Genomic DNA, 19,782 nt, shown 5'->3' with positions numbered 1-19,782 from the left:
TTATGGTAGGCCTTAGTCTCTATGACATATATTTTTTTGCCATAGTTGAAAGAATGAGAAACAATCACAGTTTTTAATCTGTATATTTTTTGGGACTATTTTAGGTGTAAAAGACAAAAATGTCATTACCATTGTTTTATATCTTTCCCTGAAAAAAAAACAAACTATAGAAGGATTTTATTCGTTTTTGGACAACTGTCATCACTATATTAGTGGCTAGCAGTGAAACATAATCTCAGTCGGAGGGTTTAAGATTTCAGAGTGTTCTCACTTGAGCTCCAGTCTACTCAGTGATTAATATTCACACTTCTGTTTAAGAATCACACAAACACACATATCTCTGTGTCAAACCATGCTGAGCTGGTTAAGGTCAATGTCAGATAAACATATGAATCAAAATGTGTCATTGTTCCTTTAATAGCTCAAGATGGGCTTTTTGGTGACTGGATATGTTGCCCAAATAGGAGCTGTTAGTACAGAGCAGAAACACCTCAACGGAGTATCTCATGTCATCTTTGAGAACATTTTGACTTTTAGAGTGAACTACTGCTCTTGTAGTTAGCAATGGCCTTCTCTAGTCAAGGTCAAAGTTAAATGGTCAGGACTTTATTTCACCTCTTGGACACTGGGAAGTTTGTGTCCTCTTACTCACCTCGGTCTCTCCTTTTCTTTCTCTTTTCACTTCTCCTTCTGTGTTTTATTAGATTATTCCTTTGTGCCTCTGCCTCTCTGTTTTTTGAAACCTTACCACTCTTGTTAATGGCGAGCTGTGGGTTCAGGTTGGGGTTGCTGCAGAGGGGCAGGGTGTGTGTATGTTGGGAGGGGGGGCACATTTGGTTCAGTCCTGTGCTTTCCATTGAAGGTGACAGGAGGGGCTGTGACTTTGGGTTTTTGACCCCTGAATTCTTTATTTTTACTAGGAAGGGATCCAAGGATGAAGCTGTTGATGTGAATAGCTGCCCAAGGTGACTGGATCCCAATAAAGAGGCCGTCAGCCCGGCCGGGGGGCCTCCTTCCCATCTCAGACACAACCTTTATAGGGCCGCTTATGAGCCTGGACCACTATTAAACCCTGTCCAGCCTGCGCTGAGGAATTTAGGGCCAGGAAACAAGAGGATGGGGGTGGGAGAGGGCCAAGGGAGGTGAAGTTGGGGTGACTGAAGGTGAAAGTTGAAAGGCATGTTCGTACGAATCTGGTTGTTCTTTAGTCATCACCGTCAAACGTGCATTAGGCATGTTTCTATTTCACTCCTCCTGAGCTAGACTCTAATGTTTAAAACTACAGTTTTTAGATTGTTCCTATCGCTGTGTCGCTTTCATGTTGTTTGTTTTGGACGATTTTTATTAGCAGCAGTTTGCTGTGGCCAGCAAATGGTGTTACACAGTGTGCCATTTTCTTTAGCGAGACAGTGAGAAGGCACAGAGGGAGACAGCCAAGTCCCATAAACATCCCACCTCTGTTTGTTCACATGGGGCTCGAGGTATATAGGCGGCCCTGGTTGGACAGGCCTTTCAAATAAAAATGTGAGCTTAGTGTGTGTGTGTGTGTGTGTGTGTGTGTGTGTGTGTGTGTGTGTGTGTGTGTGTGTGTGTGTGTGTGTGTGTGTGTGTGTGTGTGCACTAACACACACATGTGCAGAAATTCAAGATGTCAGTCAAAAAGTCAGCAGAGGTATGCCTGCTCCCCCACAACTTGCCAGTAAAAGGAGAAGCCAATCAAATCTTAGCTGCCAATCAGCGTTTTATCAGAGGGGCCATCTGGCCATCAGCTAATTGTGTCTCTTTTAAGTCCCTGTCAATCAGCAGAGCCCGCTCCTCCTCCCTTTTCTCTTAAAAATGTCTGCCTTTGAGCTTGCCTTCTGGCTCCGAGGGGTGGCCTGGATGGGGTTGGGGGTTGTTTGTTGACCACTCTCTCCTAATCAGTGATTGTATTAGCTTTCATCATGATTTTAAAAGACTTTAAGAACTTATGTAAACAAGATGTTCTGATGTAATAAGACACCCTTCATGTTTCTGGGTTTGTTTCCCCCTCTCTTTCTCTCTTACAGCGGTGGAGACACAGAGCACCAGCTCAGAGGAGATGGTGCCCAGCTCTCCCTCGCCTCCTCCCCCTCCTCGGGTCTACAAACCGTGCTTTGTGTGCCAGGACAAGTCATCTGGTTATCACTACGGAGTGAGCTCCTGTGAGGGCTGCAAGGTAAATGAAGCCAGGGACACATGGAGGGTTTACAGGAAGTGTGTAAAATGAACAGCTGATGTCCACTAAGAGAAGAAGGGAGAGGGAACCTGATGTTGAGCCAGACAGATGTCAGCAGTAAATTCTCTGTTTGCTTTTGGGAAGCTGCCCTCTAGAGTTTTCTTACTAATACTGCATCTCAAGAATGCAACAAAGCAGCACAAAATGAGATGACACTGCTCTAAAACTTAATGCAAATTGCTGTTGTCATTAGGGATGGGTACCTTTTAGGTACTTTTATAGGTACCAACAGAATTCTGTCAAAAGAACCAGGTACAGATTCACGTAAACCCAAAAGGTACCATGTTTAGGTACCTAAATGCATCATTGTGACCATGAGGGAGTGGAAGAGTAGGCCATTTTTCCATGCTGGATATGAACACAGCATTTCAAGGTTATGTATTGAAGAATAAATATGTTAAATTGAAACATTTTTATATTTTATTATTAAACAAATTGATATTTCTTTACCACATAAACAAAAAAGTACCGAAACTTGGTACCGTTGAGTACTGGTGCCGATTGCCAGGTACTGGGTATAGGTACCGTATCGTTTCCAACGTGAAAGGTACCTATCCCTCATTGTCGTATTAAACTAACAATAATAGACTAATTAAATTTGGAAATTAATGTCTGTACAGATCACTGCGTCTACATCTGATAGCCTGAGGAGTTTAACCTTTAGGACTTGTTAATTCGTTTCAGGGTTTCTTTCGGCGCAGTATCCAGAAAAACATGGTGTACACCTGCCACAGAGAAAAAAACTGTCAGATCAACAAAGTCACCCGCAACCGCTGTCAGTACTGTCGGCTGCAGAAATGCTTTGAGGTTGGCATGTCCAAAGAAGGTAAGAAGACCCAGTGTATCCATTGTAAAATAAAAAGTAATAATTAACACATAGAAACAGCATGTGTAGAGTCAAGCCTTGTTAAGGGTGCCATCTTGTTTGTTTGATGTAGCTGTGCGAAACGACAGAAACAAAAAGAAGAAGGACGTTAAGGAGGAGGTGCTGCTGCCAGAGAACTATGAGCTGAGTGGTGAACTTGAGGAGCTGGTTAATAAAGTCAGCAAAGCTCACAAAGAGACCTTTCCATCCCTCTGCCAACTAGGAAAATACACCACAGTAAGTGTTTGAATACATCTCCACCTCTGAACACTCCACCCAACATTAGCTCACTTCTTTGCTGTAAGAAGGAGCACAGTGTGGACTCTGCAAAGCCACATGGACAAAACTGTCCTTCTTTCTCTCCACCAGAACTCAAGTGCAGACCACAGAGTACAGCTGGACTTGGGCCTGTGGGATAAGTTCAGTGAGCTGTCCACTAAGTGCATTATAAAGATTGTGGAGTTTGCAAAGCGGTTACCAGGCTTCACCACACTCACCATCGCTGACCAGATCACCCTCCTCAAATCTGCATGTCTGGACATCCTGGTACCAAAGAAAAGCTTTAATATCCCTCTTTAACAGGCCACCTGTCTCACCTCTTTAATGCTTGTTCCATTAGTCCTGCTGGCTGACCTGTAGAGATGTGTTCTTGATACGATAGAGGGCATTTAAACTGATTTCCAACACTGTTTTCTACATTGTTTTTAGATGCTGAGGATATGCACTCGCTACACACCAGAACAGGACACTATGACCTTCTCAGATGGTCTGACTCTGAACAGAACCCAGATGCATAATGCTGGCTTTGGCCCACTCACAGACCTGGTGTTTGCCTTTGCTGGCCAGCTGCTGCCGCTGGAGATGGACGACACAGAGACAGGTCTACTCAGTGCCATCTGCCTCATCTGTGGAGGTGAGATTGTGCCCACAAGTTTCCATGAATACCGCCCTCTTTTTCACACTGTTTTTCTTAATTCACTATTAATTTGTTGCTTGATAGCATGTAGTTACCTCTGCATCTGCCTGTGTTTCAGACCGTATGGATCTGGAGGAGCCACAGAAAGTAGATAAGCTGCAGGAGCCACTTCTCGAGGCTCTAAAGATCTACACCCGCCGCAGACGTCCCAACAAGCCTCACATGTTTCCCCGCATGCTGATGAAAGTCACCGACCTCAGAGGAATCAGCACCAAAGGTTAGCACATGTTTGGATTTTAAATCATAATACCATTTTGGTGCCTTGAAAATGAGACCACACTTTTCTACAAGTAAAATCCAAAGCTCATGTGAAGAGTTTTAGTCATAGGTTTGTTGTTTTTTTTCAGGATGTTAAACAAACAAAATCATCAGAGGCGACATTGATCAGTTTTATTCTATTATCATTGTTGTCTGAAAATGCAGCAGCAGGGTCAGAGTCAGAAAAAGGGAAAAACTGCAAGCTTTATAAACAGTTCTTTCAGATATTTCCCAGCAGAATTACTTAATGAATCCTATATCTGTTACTATAAAACAGAATATTTTGATCAACACTTACTTTCATGTGGAAAAGGCAAAAAATGTCCACACAGGTCACCAAAATAAGCAAAAGGAGAATCCTCACAGAAGCTTTAATGTCTGTATGATTCCTTTTTTAGTTTAATTTGAACAACAGCATTAAAACTGTAAGAGTAGATGAGTTTCATCCAAAACAAAAAAAAAAATAGAAAAACACTCAGAGACCGCAGACCTCCACCCAGCATATTGTGATTGTCATGCAACTCTTTAGTCCTATACTTTAATGTTATACATCCTTTCAGCAGACTGTCTGCTACAATTTGGTGTTGATTGCAGGTTTGTAAGATAATTTGTTACCTGACAGTGTTGAAAATTATGATGACCCAGTACATATTTCATATTCCCAATGCCAGCATCCAGATATTTTATATTTATTATTGCCAGGATCTGGATCGTACTTTAACATCTGTCAGAAATTATTGTGACCTTGTCTTGTATTATTTTGCAAAGCATTCCAACCATTTATCGTGGTGTTATATACACATATGGTGAAAATGGCCCTATTTTACAGTGATAAAGAATCCTTTGAAAAAATCCTGGATCCAGACGGTGATCTAGATCACCTCCAAAATTTGACCACTTCTTTTTTATCCCATTTTGAACATTTCCTGAAAATTTCATCAAGATTCATTTGTTAGTTTTTGAGTTATGTTGTTCATAGACAAACAGACAAACTCTTCCAAAAACATAACCTCCTCCGCAGAAGTAACTATTCAACAAGAAGTGAAATATCTGATGCATAAAAAAATTGCTTCATTAAGAAGAATACAGCAGCAGCAGTCTGCACACAGAGATAACCACAGCACACTTTTTTCAAGTAGGATCTGATTTGGTGTGACCCTTGTCCAACTTAACACAACCATCATTAAATATGTGTTAATGCGTTTTTAGGGGCAGAAAGAGCAATCACATTGAAGACAGAGATCCCCGGCCCCATGCCCCCGCTCATCAGGGAGATGCTGGAAAACCCTGAAGCCTTTGAGGACAGCAGCGACTCAGGGGACAGTACTGCAGCGGCTCCTCCTGCCATTCAAGCCATCAAACAAGAGGACAAGGCTGCGTACGAGTCACCAGTAGAAGAGGAAGAGGAGGAGGAAGAGGATGACTACTGGGATGAGGAGAAAGAGAGAGGGGGAGACAGTGACGGGGAGGTGTTGGGGGAGGCAGTCGTAGGAGCGCAGAAGAAAAGCGTGACTAGAAAACCACAGTGAGAGACTTCACGATGCTGTTGCTCGGCAGTATCTTGTCTCAGAATCCAGCAGACTCTACAGCATCAGCGTTGCATACAGCACATTTACAAAGTCTGTATGTCACGGCTCAAAGTAAAATGTGTTGAGTTCAGAATAGGAGGCAAAAAAAATCTTGAGAAGAAAAAGCACTAAAAGTCAGTGGGTTGAGGAGGGCAGTGTAAAACGTCACTGCCAATTCTTGACTGAATAAACAATGTTCCAAAAGTGTTTTGTCCACCAAAAGAGGAACATTATGTGGTGGATAAAAGAAAATGCACTCCTCTGCTATCTATAAGGGCTATGCTTTGTATAAAATTGATGGTAAGAATACATTGCAGCAACAGAGCTCCACGTGGCGCCCATTTGCCGCAAATGTCTTTGCAGAATTCCTTTTATTACTATTCAGAGATATGCTACTTATTTTTTTTATTGTATGTTTTTTAAGCATGTACACATTTCCGTTCTCTCTTTGTGCCTGTTTGTGGGAGTCTGTATTGTTTATTGTATATCCTCATTCAGTCCTGACATTTTACTGGACGTACGTGTTTTTTACAGTGTGTCATTAATGTTTTGCTTTATTGGGACAAATGAAAAGCAATAGTAAAAACTAGTCAACAGCAATAGAAGACCAAGTCATGAGCAGGACTCAAAATTTACATTGCACATGGTATACAGTAAGAGGACTAATTTTTATATCAGTTGTGGTGCTTGTGACTCCAAAATCACTCTAACAAAGTATGCAAAGCAAATGAAGCAAAATATTTCCACCTCTCAAGAAAACAAACAGGCATCAAATACATTATGAAAAATAATACAACTTAAGAATCTGCAGGGTAGATTTGATACCATTACACAGTCTCAGGTTAACTGTCAGTATAGGATTCTGTTGTGTATAATTGAACACTACATCCCTAATCCTCAATCAGAAAATACTCCTTACATCAAGGATTATGGATTTTTTCTTTTTTTCTATGTTAAATTTTTTTGGTTACGTTGCATGTGTGCAGCCAGGTACTGGAAAGCCATAATGTTTTTGTTCCAAAAGTCAAGCATAATCTAAACATGAAAGCAGTTTACTTCACAGGAAACCTCAGGTGTGATTGTGTGTGTGCGCGAGTGTCTTAACGTGTAAGAGTGTTTTACATCAGAATATTTAGCATTAGATGGAGTTATGTTGTAAATTTCGTAGACTACCAAAATCCAAAATGAGCCTTCATGCAGAGGACCAGCTCGCTTTCTTCAAAACGCACATAAAACAGGTTTCCTCACAGCTTCAAGTTAAGTCGTCTTGGCTCAGCTGATGATGGAGGTTGATTTTGTTACCAATGTTAGCTGACCGAGAATGAGTTTGTAACCGTCCAAAAAGCTGAAAACAAAACAATGGTTTGTCTCTGAAAGCATGGGGATGAGGAGTTCACCTGATGTATTTTTTCATTTTATCTCCAGAGCAGTGCAAACATGACATGGTATTTGTAAAATAAATACTATTTTTTGTTGTTTGTTTATTAATGTGAGTCTCACTGAACTCATATACAGTTGTAAGGGAAAATATTCCCAATCAGCATAAAATCCACTAATGATAGATCACCCTGCAGCAACAGAGCTGAGGCATATCTTTGGTGCTGAAATGAGTTTTGGAAATGAAGCTAAGAAAAAGGATGTGTGGTCACTGAAGTAAGAAGACAACAAAACAAATGTGCTGCGAGTATAATCTGATCATACGGTTAAGAAATGGCCATAAATCAACATGGTCTTAGTCCTAAATGTCAACCAGCCGAGTACACACAGGGTGATTTGCCGAGTCAACATTGAAACTACAGAGATGTTGACTGTTAGTTATGATCTTACGGGACTGAAACTCAATAACCATGAGTTGAGAGACCACAGCTGTCATCTTCAGTGTGTTTCTTTAGTTTCTCCTCCACAAATCTACAACAAACACACACCAATCCGTTGCACATCATCAGCTAACTCTGTATACTTTCAAAGTGTTAAAAGAAATGTATAACTATCTTATCAAAACTACATAAAAGTTTTCTTTTTTTTCGTAATATCTGTTATTTTTCTTGAATTTGAGCTGGTGCAATAGAAAAGCCATGGAAGAGATCTCAGGCCTCAGCTCCTTGTGGAAGCATATGAATACAAAAAAGACCAAAGACAGACATCAAGTCACATTAGGACAAAACAAAATATAAAGAAATAAAAACAAGTTGTGAAATATATAAACTTTTTATTATGGGAGATTTCATGATCTCTTGACTTTTGAAGCTGGAATTTTTTTTTTTATCTCTGTTACATTTTGTTGATGCTTTATGACGTTTTATATCTTCAGTGTTTGTAGTTTTCAACTCAATTCATGTTCAGGGATTCGGAAACCTCATGAGATTTATTTCACATGTATCGACTTAGCTCTGATGCTCACAGTTAAAGACTGGGCTGATGTGTTCTGTTACATTCTTATTTGTTGCTTATTGTTTGCTGTTTTGTTTTGTATGTTGTTGTCTTTCTTGTATTTTGATAAAGGCGCTTTGTCCTCAGATCCTCAGTGTCCAGTTGTCAGTTTATTTGCAATCCATTTTATGAACCAAGTCCTGAGTTGAAGCATGACTTAGAAATCCAGACCGGTTAAGTCAAGGCACATTCATCACGATATTTTATTAAAGAGACTTGTTTCTCCAGACAACACACAAAAGTATCATAAACGAACTCTCATGTTATTCCAGCCTGAATGTGCTCAACAAGCTGCAGGCAGCAGAACATTTCACACTTTTCTGTTACACACTCACACCCGCGCTTTGGGCTTGGTATCAGGATTCACACTCACATGCAGATTTTATGGGGCTAAAAGCCACCAAAAACAAGATGTGTAGTAAGATGAAGCTACTTGCAGGGTGACCTGACACTTTTCTCGTTAAAATGACAACCTAAACTCATTTTTATTAACTAAAGCAAAACAAAAACAAAAAAACACACAACATGGAAAAACAGCATCTGTAAACACAATAACAACAGTTCAGGAAAAAATTGTGCCAATGAAAGTCAAATCCTAAAGCAACAACTAAATGATCAGCCGACCCCATCTTGCTGTCAGGATTCTGGACACTTAACTAAAAGCTTGTGCCTGTTTTTTCTTTAAAAACACATATCATGGTTTTCACCATAACATGATGCCTTTAGGGCAGCTTTCTACATGAACAAATATAAAACAATGATCTTATAATCACCACAGGGCAGCCTGTTTTTTACGGCCCATGTGATTGTCCAGCCTTCACTGTGTTACCACATGGGGGCGTCAGCCAGCACACTGCAAAGAGAAAGAAAATAGAAATGAACAAACCACACATCTTTGCTCCTGTCAATTTATTGCTTGCTAAATTGATTCTATTTTTAATCTTGTGCCACTTTAACACTTTTATTTTCACTCTGTAGTGATGTGTGTGACTCTTTCCACAATAAGTGAAAGTGCAGAGTAAGTGGAACCACAGCTGCAATAAACCTGTCTGCCAGCGAGGAGTGTGAATGAAGTCATGTCGTTATATTTTGGGAGTGGTGCTTCCAGTCATGGGGAGGGAAAAAAAGACAGTTTTGTCCTGTGTGACCCGTGGAAACAAATAGAAGTCACCTTAGGACGGGGTTGATGAGTTCTGGTAGGACTAGTTCCTTCCGTTCGTTTTCTCGAGCGTCACACTGCTGCTTTGTTGTGTCCTGAGTAAAGACAGAAACAAAGACACACAGGGGGTCAAAATGACCACAAATGTCTTTTTGTTTCAAAACAACAAATGAAAATGAAAATTAGACACAGTTCACAACAAGATGAGCTGGATGTGTACACAAAGCTGAGAGGTCTCAACCTGAAAATTACGACATGTCTTCTGAATGCTTCAGTTCTTTTCTGAGATTTTAAAACTCTGTTCTGCTTATTTAGTTTCAGCTGTCCTCTAAACTTGACCCATCCTCAGTGGATAAACTGTCATGTCTGCCGTCCACCAGCCTTGGTGTTAGATCGCAGAGCCAAAAAACTAAAAGTCTGCAGGTTGAGAAGGTAATTTAAAGACTGAATAGAGTAACCAGTCAAATATTTGCTCCCTGCAGGATGTGCTGCATCGTATTCAGTTTTGAAAAGGACTGAATACCTGTGTGTCAGAGGCTGCTGTGCTCTCTTTGCTCTGGTTTTGTGTCAGGATCTCAGATCTGTCAGGTTGTTCCAGGTCAGCTGACAGGAAAACAGGTAAACACAGTGATCGGGCAGGAGCTGAAGAAACTTCCTGGTGGTCTTCAGAGGAGAAGTCAGGGGCTGTTTAAATCAGTACCAACTCTTTTACTTGCTAACTCATTGCACTCTAATGAATTGGTAACGCTGTGTACAAAGAGACACTATTACTCACAGGAAAATGTTTCTCCGTTTGACTTATTGTTTGGCACAATCTCCGACCTCTGCTCCAACTCACGAATGTAGTTTAACAGGTCCTGTGTGAATCCAAGTTACAACAAAGAGTTGAGAAAGAAAGGGAGACGAGTTATTAGGAAATTATTTGGAAAACTGGAAATGCAGCATCTGTTTTTGAGAACAAATTTATGGTACTGGCCACTGATTTTCAAGATCTAAAGTTGTTTCTTGAAGAGTTTGATTTATTAGTTACTGAAAGGAACCCTAAAAAAGATCCTGTGCAAAATGATTAGAGTCAAAATATTGGGGTTTACCCAGTCTATGGGGTTTACATGAAGGCATTTCTAGGTTTGTGCAGTTTGAGATGTCTCTTTGGATGAAGATGTCCTTGTTGTTTTTTTTCCTGTGAATGAAGTTTTTTAAACAGAAAAATTATCCCACTTCCCTTTAAGGGTCAAAAGTGTTGTTTATCAGGAACATTTACTGAAGAAAATGTCAAAGATGAGGCTGCTGCTGTTTGTCATACTGTGTGACTCCTACTCTCAGCTGCTCAGGCTATATAATCTTTAAAGACATAGCTTTTTGTGTTTGTTGATACTACTTTTACTTTTGCAAACCCCAAAAGAGAGATTAGTATTTTAGTCTTCTTCACAACCAGCTAGTCATATTCTGAGGTACCTATGTCTACTAACTTAGGTGTCTCAACTCCCAAGTCTTATCTTAACCATGCACTCAACCATCTTACTTTTAAAGTCCTGACGTAAGATTAAATTCATATTTTCACATGTTGTTGAGTTTAAAAAAAAAGTAAGTTGTAGGAAATAAGTTAACATAAATTATTGCTAAAGTTTATAACTTAGCTGACTGTTATCTCTCAAAAGTGAGCTGAAATGAGGAAGATTCTCCTTTCCATTCATTAAACTTTCCCACATGTTTTGGGTGCTAAGTATTTGTTTCTCTCACTCTCCCTGAGTCCTTGAGGCTGCTGTACTTTTTCTACAGGCAACACTTTTTACATAGAAGAAGTTGTTTGTTTGCATCTTCAGACTGGAAACTCTTGAGTCATTGAAGAGCTAAACTGGGATTCAAATAAGCTGGAGTGAATTTCTTGCCTGTTTTTCCAGCTGCTCGTCCTCTTTCTCTCTCTGGGCTCTCCTCAGACTGGTCTTCAGCTCCTGCAGCTCCTGCTTGGCATCACTCAGCAGAACCTGCAGGGGGCAGCACAGTATATCCACACCATCTGAACTCCAACTCATGTGACCTGGCTTGTCCTCTCTCCTGTGGTCCTTCTCATCAGGGTGAGAAGAAATGTTTACTCACTGTTCATGGAAGCCTTTCTATTTGCGATGGTGTGTGATTTATTAAGGAGCCAAGCTGAACTCTGCCATCGTTCTCCAGTTTCCAAAGTGTAATCTGAGCAACTGATGATGCAGATCTGTGGCACGCGAGTGGTTATTTTTGATACCTTAATGTGTTTGTGTAGTGGACAGTAGTGTTGCAATGTTCTTTAGTTCACTCACTCGATTGCAATCTCGTTCTCTTCCAAGCTCTGCCTCTATTTTCTCCCTCTCCGCCCTCTCCTCCTGCAGCCACTCCTCCTTTCTCTGCACCTCACAGCTTAGTTCTTGTAATTTCTTCATATCAGTCTACATGGGAAACAAATATATATATCATATATATATCAGACTGCCATTTAGGTTATGCACATGCAGAATCATTCTCTGCTGCATCCTCACCTCTGCTGCATGTCTGTTAGCTTCTCTCTCAAGGGCACATGCAGCACGCTCCTCCCTGAGTAGCAGATTGTCCTCAGACAGCTGGAGGGTGAGCTGGGCCACCTGCAGCCGGGCTTGATGCAGCTCTGTGTTGGTGTGGCCCTGACGGGTGCCCAGCTCTCTCAGCTCTCTGCGAAGGCCCTCAGCCACATGCTCTGCTGCATCCACACGATCCTGCAGCCCCCGAACCTCAACTAGAGCTGCCTCATTCTCCTCCTACAAAGAGAAACATAAGAAAATCCTGTTCAGTTAGGGTCCTGCATTGTTTCAGTCATGGCTTTCATAAAGAAAAGAAAAGAAAAGGGAAAAAAATGACCATTTTCATCCGTCACCATGCTCTGAATGAGATGCTCAAATCACGTTGTGTCATACTGCTGTCATACTGGTTAAAAACTGAAAAACTTCAGAGACCCCTAAGCTGTCACCACACAACAGCTACTATTTGAGTTTTGACTCTTGCTAACTGTTGTTTTTGAAGTTAGTTAAAAGAGAAAACCATGCCAATGGATTAAAACAGCAATAGGTATGAAATTTAACGTGTTCTGTGATTTGGTCTCACACTGTCAAACAATGTTAGCATTCAGTCTCTTCCTGGCTAACTGCAACAATGACTGGTAAGGGCCAGAATGCTAGTTTTAGCATTGTCCTTGGTAGCTAACCAGTCTTCATATATTTACCTTTGAAATATGGCACAAAAAAAATCCTTCAGATATTACTCTCAAAGAAATCATAATAAAATCTATTCAAATCCATGTTTGTGCACAGCTTACTGCCTTACACAGTCGTACAGAAACTCTGCACTGTGACCTGTGACCCTCCCCGTTAGCATTAGATGTGCTATTGGAGAAAAACAGCTGCCTAATACAGATGCTGTCATACCTGAAGTGATTTTCTCTTTTCCTCATCATGTTTCATTTGACTGGACATTTTCTTCACTCTCTCCTTCAGTCTGTTGAAGAAAAATGTGATTTATTTAGGTCCAAAGAAATAACTTAACAAAAAGGTTTGAGCCAGCAGCCACCACACTTTCCTTTCCATTTCCAGGTTTCCGTCTTTTTCCCGCTCAATCAGAATCTTCATATCGTCCTCCAGGTCTCTGACCCGCTGTTGACTTTCAGCTTTTTCAGCCAAAAGTTTACTCAGTTCATAGGTGAGATTTTCCTGACTGTATTTCACATCCTTATTATGTTCAAAGAAAAAACAAACAATGATTATCAGTTCTTTCCACATCTGTTCATGTGTAACACAGAACATGTTGGAAAGTGAAGGCAGGTGAGATCTAGTGAGGAAAGATTTCAGTACCTTGTGTTTTCCTTCTACTTTCTTCAGTGCGTCGCTGCTGTGAATCAAGTTGTCTCTGAGCTCTGTAATCTCTCCCCTCATTGCTTCTCTTTCAAGTTCCCACTCCATCCTTGAAATTTTGTTGTTTTCTTTCTCTTCTTCCCTCTTCTTTTTGGTATCATCAAGAACCTGGAGCAGATCTGCCTGTTTTTTCAAGCATTCATCCAACTGACTCTGTTCACAGCAGAATAAACAAACATTGAAACGGAAATGGATGAAGTATCATGTAAGTGGTACTGCTCTTCATGGTACAGAATTACTGTACTGAACTTGATTACTGATCCTGACCTGGAGTAGCTGAGCCCTCGGTATAACCAGAAGCAGCTCCTCCTCTCCATCCTCCTCATCTCTATCCTCTTTCAGAGTCTCTAGCTCCTCCAGTGGCTTCGGAGCACAGAAAGTAAAAGGGCGGCTGCTGGCACACATCTCTCCGTTTTTATCCACGTAGACAAACTGATACTCTACCGAACTAGGGCGGGGCAGGTAGAAAGCTGTTTTAAGTGGACACAAAACTTTGCATGAGCAACATACGTTTAGGAGCATATATTCAGTTTTGTGACTTGTTGGGCTTTTAGTTAATTAATCAAAGACTGTGGCGAAAAGTCTATGCACACCACCGTTTATCATATGTGTGTTATCAATAACTTCTAGTCTACTTTATAACTGCATTGGTGTTATTGGTGGAATAACCATAGACTGCATGGACATAGTCTCTGTGACATCACCATCTGTTCCTGATGTAGAGTAATGAAAAGCCTTTCGTCAGCAGGGGCCATATTGCAATTGCTGACTCAAGAAGAGGTAGAATAGAATAGAATAGAATAGAATAGAATAGAATAGAATAGAACACATTTATTGTCTTTATACAATTTACAGCAAAATTTGACAAGGGCGGACTTTGAGACTCCTCACTAACAGCTACAGGGTGCCAGATGTGTCAGCCAGGTGAGCTGCTTCTCTGATTGGGTAAGCTTAGGTTCTTAATGTCTTCTAAACCACTACGTTATTATTAAAAAAAAAATCACCACCAGAACAGTGGGTGCCCAAAGAAAAATTAACAGTTCAGATCTAAGTCGATTTTTGAATCGGGCTGTAAATAGATTTTTAATGCTGTAAAAGTCTTTTTTTTTTTGTCTTGCTGTGCATGTACGTCACTGGCTTCTTACTTTTAGCCTGCTGCTTTGGTAATAATTCTCCATTTACTATTTGTCTCTTTTATTGTGTTTCTTTCTGTCTGTTCCTTTTCCTCCACCCATATCACTCTCTTTCTCCTACTCTGGAGTTCTAGTTTCTTGTTGTTTAAAATGTTTCACCTAATTCTTACCATGGAAAAGTGCACAACAGTTGACATTAGTCCCATCAGTGTAGCCTTCAGGAACGAGAGCCCATGTGTATGTGTAGTACTGCTTGACTGAAGACCAGCCCACCTACATGGTAACAAAAATATGGTTGAATTACATCACCAACAGTTATGTCATTTGATGTTTGACATTCACTTAAATTATTTGATTAAACTTTTGGTGTTTAGTAACAATCTACCTCAAATATCCCTATCCAGTCACTGCTGCTCCACTGGTGCTCTGAGGTCAGACTGTAGTGACACTCCACTCTGGTCTGGGGGAAGTAAAGCTGCCCCACATTTCGAAACACCACTGTGGGCTGTTTATCCATGGTAATAGGAAGCTGTGCTGTTTAGGATGAAAACATACGTGGATCCAGTGAAATGTGCTCCAGTTTCAGTCTGGAGGAGGACAGCTGATGTAAGGTGATAGCAAAGTCAGTCCAGGAATGCAGCCTGGTCATAATAACACCAGACACCTATGGACCCTCAGTATGTTCATAAACAACAAACTTACAAACCTAATGAGCAATAAAGTTACTTCAATGATCTTCTACCAAATACAGATTCAAAGAAGACTGTTTAAAAAATCTGCAACATACTTTTGTGTGAATTCATCCTCTGTTAAATGGTCTTAATGCTAAAATTTATCAAGCTACTATCAGCCTACATTACAAAAGATACCAAAAATATATCATATCAGATAACTTAGCTAGTGAAAGATAATAAATGATTTCTGTTATATCATAGAAGAATACAAATATCAAAACAGAAAATATTAAGAAAAGTAAGGATGTCAGGTTTTTCTGACATGAAGTACGTTAGTATTTTTCTGACCTGATTCTGCTGCGATGTAAGTAATCCAGCTGAGAGATGCTTTTCTTCTGTTACCACTTGCACGTCTGGGTTGTGCATCGGTCTGTGGAAAGTGATGAGCAATCCTGTCAGGTGCAAGAGTTTCACAGTCTTTCCTGAACCATGTGGGCCTTTCTTAGTAAAGTTAATGATGCCAGAGGAATCATGGGAGATGCAGTTCGGAGGCATACAGCGGATCAAAAGGCAAAGGGGTGCTGCTGACTTCAACTCCCACTATAGGAGGCCACTGTTTTAGGAAACAGGATCTGCTGCTAGTGGTGGTTGCTCGTTGCTATGCTCAGGAGAAGCAGTGTGGGGGGTGGGGGCAGTAAACATCACCCCTAAAAAGAACTGTGTTCATTTTATTTTATTCAAACACCACGACAAGTACTCGTGAAAAGGATCATGCTAACAAGGGGTTTGCTAGTCAATCTTCTTATCAATTCATCTGTAAGTGTTACTTCTTTTCACAAACTGTTGTGGTTGTGTAATAACTGCAGTGCTTATTTTGAACATTTGATGGCAGTAAAGTTTAAAGGAACAAAAAAAGTACTTGATGTCTGAGTGTGTGGCAGATTGGTATGTTAAAAAAGAGAGAAAAAGTGTCAAGACTGATATGGTATAAGTTGCTCTGATAAAACTTAATAGATGTTAACACATACATATGATTGGAGATGTATCAGAAGTAAATAAGTAGGACTCCTCCAAAAAGGCTGGGCAATGTGTAGAGCATAGACCAAACAGATTTTGATGGTTTTCAAATCCTTTGAAATAAAAACATCCCCCACCCTAACGACTTTTAAATTGCATCTTAAAACTCACTTTTCATTCTTTGGCTTTTAATTCAGCATGAGATTTGTGTGGTCAGTGTCCTTTCATGTCTTTTATGGTCTTAACCCCTTTGTTTTTTATGACTCTTATATGTTTCTATGCGTTATTTTAATTGATTCTTTTTCTTTTATTGATATTCTTCTATGTTATTTTAACTTTGCAGCACTTTGGTAAACTTGAATGTTTTTTAAAAGGTGCTAGATAAATAAAGTGGATTGGACTGATCCTTTGGACCAGCAACATGTTTTAAATGGGATGGGAAAATCAGTTAATTGCAACCAGCGACATGACTGGGTTTAAAAGAAGGGTGGTCATGAGAAGTTGTGTCTCTCAGAAGAAAAGATGGGAAGAAAGTGTTGTCAAAGAAAGAGGTCGTACAACAAAAATATGCCTTTGTCCTCCCTTTTTGAAACATGTTCCTGGCATCAAATTGAAAATAAGAAGACATTTTTCATACAGAGCAGTGTTTTAACTCATTTTAATTTTACAGATTGTCCCTGCACACTTTTCAATGTCAGTTAAGTATATTTTTAAAGTAAATATTTTTGTTCTCACGTGACTTGGGAGTTGTGTCTAACCTATCATGCCTGAATGTTTTGGTCCAATAATAGATGTTCATAAGGGTCATGATAAAATATGAACTATAAGTTGGGTTAGGGTTTGGCTGCAAGAAAACCTTCATCCTTAAAGCATCAGGGGACAAAAATAATTTCTCAATCCATTACCCAATGTATTTATTGGAAGAAAGTTTCAATAAAAAGAGAACTGAGCCTGGAGGTGGATAAAATACATGCGTAAGAAGATAAATCATATATACAAAACAAAGTCATTGGAAGACCTTTTTCAATACAAAAACAATAATATTATTGAAACATGACAAACAGCTTGTTTTTACAAAATATTTTTTGTAATACCCGTTCCCACCCCTACAATGTCACCATCAAAAAGCTTTAGTAGCTCAACAAGTGTCTTCTTTTGAAATAAGTAGTACGTAAAGTTTAGTCAATAAAATACCTTTGAGGGTAAATAAGAATGTGCATTATGTAAAATGAATTTCTGTTACATTACATACTTTCACTTTCATGTTTAGAGGTAGGTGTGTGTATGTGTGGTGTGTGTGTGTGTCTGTGTGTAATTATGAATCATAATTGCTCAGACATATCAGTGCAGGCTTCAGCACTCACTCTTGTATTTGACCTTTCACTCAAAACAGTGGCCGGAACAAACTGAAGTTGTTCAAAAAAGAGTTTTAAGCTTCAACATACTTTTTACAAATATCCTGAGCTTACATTTGAAATATTCAAAGAAAGTTTGTCAACAGCTCCTTTTAACTAGTGTGTAGAACATTTAAACGTATTAAACTGTAATACGGTCGTTTGACAATAAAGTTCAGTATAAATGAGAGAAATGGTAGATTACAGTATGAATTCTCCTACGCTGCAACCTGCTGGACTTCAAACTGTTCTACAAAGTTTTAAGTGTGGCTTTACTTTTTAAGCAGCATGAGTAACCATACTTTTTTACACAACACCCAGTGCCTCTCACTGATACCTTTTAATTCCCGCTGCTGCTGCTAATAATTAAACTTTTTGAGAGGTTCACGTGTTGTTTAACAGAGACATGACTCCAAGTTCTGTCAGTTTGGCTCTGGCTACCTCCTCCCAGCCCTTATTGGCCTTTGGATTTCTGGGTGAAGGATGCATGATGCCCTCTACTCGCACATCGACACATGCAGCAGTCAAGGCTCGCCGTGCCCTCTGCTCTGCCACCCTTCCAACCCCAATTACCATAGAAACACCCAGCGCCTTCACTACCTTGCACAATGCAACATCACACAGAGCGAGGAGCTTCTCTCGCTCGCCTGCAGGCAGCTCAGGGGGAGTTAAATTCTTACCAGTGGCATTCATGAAAATGAGCGGGCAGAGATTGTGCACAAAGCAGTGCTGGAAGAACAGAGCTGGTTCTCGACAAAGTTTCCTGAAGAGGCCCCAAAAACGAGCGCCGCTCACTTCACTCTGAGTGCAGGCAAGTCCTGTGATCCGCCGCTTTGGATGCTCCTCAGGAGGATGACCCACCTCCCCAGTGATGTTTAGCCAATCGACAACTGACCTGATTTCACCAAAAGGAACCTATGGATGGAAAGAAATGTAAGCTTGTGTGTAAAAACCTTAGACATGTCAGAGTTAAAGAACAAGAGTAATAAGTACACACTGCAAAACATTGAATGCATATAAATGAGTATTTGGAAATTGTACAACTAGATTAAATTCATTATTTCATCATGAGCTTTAGTGTAGATCATCTTTAAGAACACAATCATAGAGGTTGAATCTAAAGTAACATAAATTTCTGGAACTAAACTTATATATCACATTTACAATGTCCAACATGGGACCCGCCATAAAGCCCGCTGTACTATGATGTTTCTACTGTCACTGCTTGTTTTGCTGAGTTTACTTCCGCTTTAAGAGCCAATGATTTAAGATCATAGGACTGTAGTCTATAGGTTGAGTAGTTTAGTACATTAACATCCAGTTCTCTCTGGTTAACATCAAATTGAACATAATGAAGCATCCACGCAGTGCATGCTGAGCTCACCCCTGTCTGTGCCATGCCGAAAGGTCCAGGATTCATCCCGAGAAACAAGATCTGTTGTCCGGCCTGGCAGTACTTCTCCACGTAGCAGCGGTGTGTGTCCCAGGCATACTCCAGCGGGTTGTAGATGAAGCGGACGGGCTCACTGAAGGACATCCGGCTGAGGAGGGCGTTCAGCTCCAGTTCAGCCTGCAGAAACCTGGAGGACGGGGTCAGACTGAGCTCCGGGTCCACCGCGTCAAAGCTCCGCTGCAGGACGAGCTCACCCGAATCACCGACAGCTGAACTGTCACCTGACATCTTGTAGTGTCAGTGTGATTAATAAAAGCCTCTTAGACTGATAACCATGCATTGAACTCACACATCAGCTGCTTGTGTGAAGATAAACAAAGAAAGACCATATCACACGACCAGCCACAGAGACGGGCTTTGTGATTTCTTCCTCTGCTCTGTTGTGCAAGTCTGCCATCATCAAGTCATATTTGAAGTTGCTGCTGCCCCCTGCAGGATCACTAGTGTTATGGCATCCAAGAGCCATAATTCAAACAAAACTTTGTAAAAATAAAATAATAAAACACAAACAAGTTATTACCTTCTCGCTTTTCCACTCAGAGATAAATAAATAAATAAATAAATAAATAAATAAATATAAAATTATTGTTTTTCAGCACAGTACACTATTTTCCTATCAATATGCCTCACTCAGAGAATTGAAAGTCTTGTTGTTTAAAACATTACAACTTTTATGATTTTCTA

The 19,782-nt window shown here is 40.3% G+C and overlaps 3 protein-coding genes across 6 annotated transcripts in view; 1 reads left to right on the top strand and 2 right to left on the bottom strand.

Moving 5' to 3' along the window:
• LOC141805780 (retinoic acid receptor gamma-A-like) overlaps window positions 1-8,395 on the top strand; it is a 46,385-nt gene extending 37,990 nt beyond the window's left edge. For all 3 annotated transcript variants that reach the window (XM_074691001.1, XM_074691080.1, XM_074691163.1), the window contains 7 exons: window positions 2,049-2,197; window positions 2,942-3,083; window positions 3,196-3,359; window positions 3,492-3,668; window positions 3,831-4,035; window positions 4,157-4,315; window positions 5,566-8,395. In XM_074691001.1, the coding sequence (XP_074547102.1) occupies window positions 2,049-2,197; window positions 2,942-3,083; window positions 3,196-3,359; window positions 3,492-3,668; window positions 3,831-4,035; window positions 4,157-4,315; window positions 5,566-5,885 (1,316 nt within the window). In that variant the 3' untranslated portion in view covers window positions 5,886-8,395. The remainder of the gene's footprint in view (window positions 1-2,048; window positions 2,198-2,941; window positions 3,084-3,195; window positions 3,360-3,491; window positions 3,669-3,830; window positions 4,036-4,156; window positions 4,316-5,565) is intronic.
• On the bottom strand, window positions 8,184-18,466 carry LOC141805639 (calcium-binding and coiled-coil domain-containing protein 1-like). Of its 2 annotated transcripts, none has more exons than XM_074690823.1 (15): window positions 18,326-18,466; window positions 15,583-15,664; window positions 14,946-15,094; window positions 14,731-14,833; window positions 13,695-13,897; window positions 13,368-13,580; window positions 13,098-13,244; window positions 12,945-13,016; window positions 12,027-12,281; window positions 11,811-11,936; window positions 11,403-11,498; window positions 10,289-10,370; window positions 10,037-10,197; window positions 9,526-9,608; window positions 8,184-9,207 (listed from the first exon to the last, which is right to left on the bottom strand). In XM_074690823.1, the coding sequence occupies exons 1-15, from the start codon at window positions 18,332-18,334 to the stop codon at window positions 9,180-9,182; spliced, it is 1,809 nt and encodes a 602-aa protein (XP_074546924.1). In that variant the 5' UTR covers window positions 18,335-18,466; the 3' UTR covers window positions 8,184-9,179. The 2 variants fall into 2 exon arrangements, with proteins under 2 accessions (XP_074546924.1, XP_074547005.1); XM_074690904.1 differs by having other exon boundaries at window positions 14,946-15,089.
• On the bottom strand, window positions 16,326-19,496 carry LOC141805985 (single-strand selective monofunctional uracil DNA glycosylase-like). The gene is made up of 2 exons (XM_074691247.1): window positions 19,030-19,496; window positions 16,326-18,560 (listed from the first exon to the last, which is right to left on the bottom strand). The coding sequence occupies exons 1-2, from the start codon at window positions 19,324-19,326 to the stop codon at window positions 18,030-18,032; spliced, it is 828 nt and encodes a 275-aa protein (XP_074547348.1). The 5' UTR covers window positions 19,327-19,496; the 3' UTR covers window positions 16,326-18,029.
• Between the last annotated feature and the right edge of the window lie 286 nt (window positions 19,497-19,782).

Source organism: Halichoeres trimaculatus, unplaced genomic scaffold, assembly GCF_033239565.1.
Source record: "Halichoeres trimaculatus isolate MK-OKI-2021-1 unplaced genomic scaffold, fHalTri1.1 fHalTri1_scaffold_1, whole genome shotgun sequence".
NCBI lineage: Eukaryota > Metazoa > Chordata > Actinopteri > Labriformes > Labridae > Halichoeres > Halichoeres trimaculatus.
Note: the sequence above shows the minus strand (reverse complement) of the source record. Positions and strands in the feature narration are given on the sequence as shown.

Excerpts from the sequence above, each read along its gene's own strand:
- LOC141805639 (XM_074690823.1), bottom strand. Across the intron at positions 14,834-14,945 it reads ACTGGATAGGGATATTTGAG|GTGGGCTGGTCTTCAGTCAA; the intron begins GTAGATTGTTAC and ends GTTACCATGTAG. Across the intron at positions 11,499-11,810 it reads GAGAACGAGATTGCAATCGA|GTTCTGCTGAGTGATGCCAA; the intron begins GTGAGTGAACTA and ends TGCCCCCTGCAG.
- LOC141805985 (XM_074691247.1), bottom strand. The coding sequence starts at position 19,326 with ATGTCAGGTGACAGTTCAGCTGTCGGTGATTCGGGTGAGCTCGTCCTG. Across the intron at positions 18,561-19,029 it reads TCGGCATGGCACAGACAGGG|GTTCCTTTTGGTGAAATCAG; the intron begins GTGAGCTCAGCA and ends TTCCATCCATAG.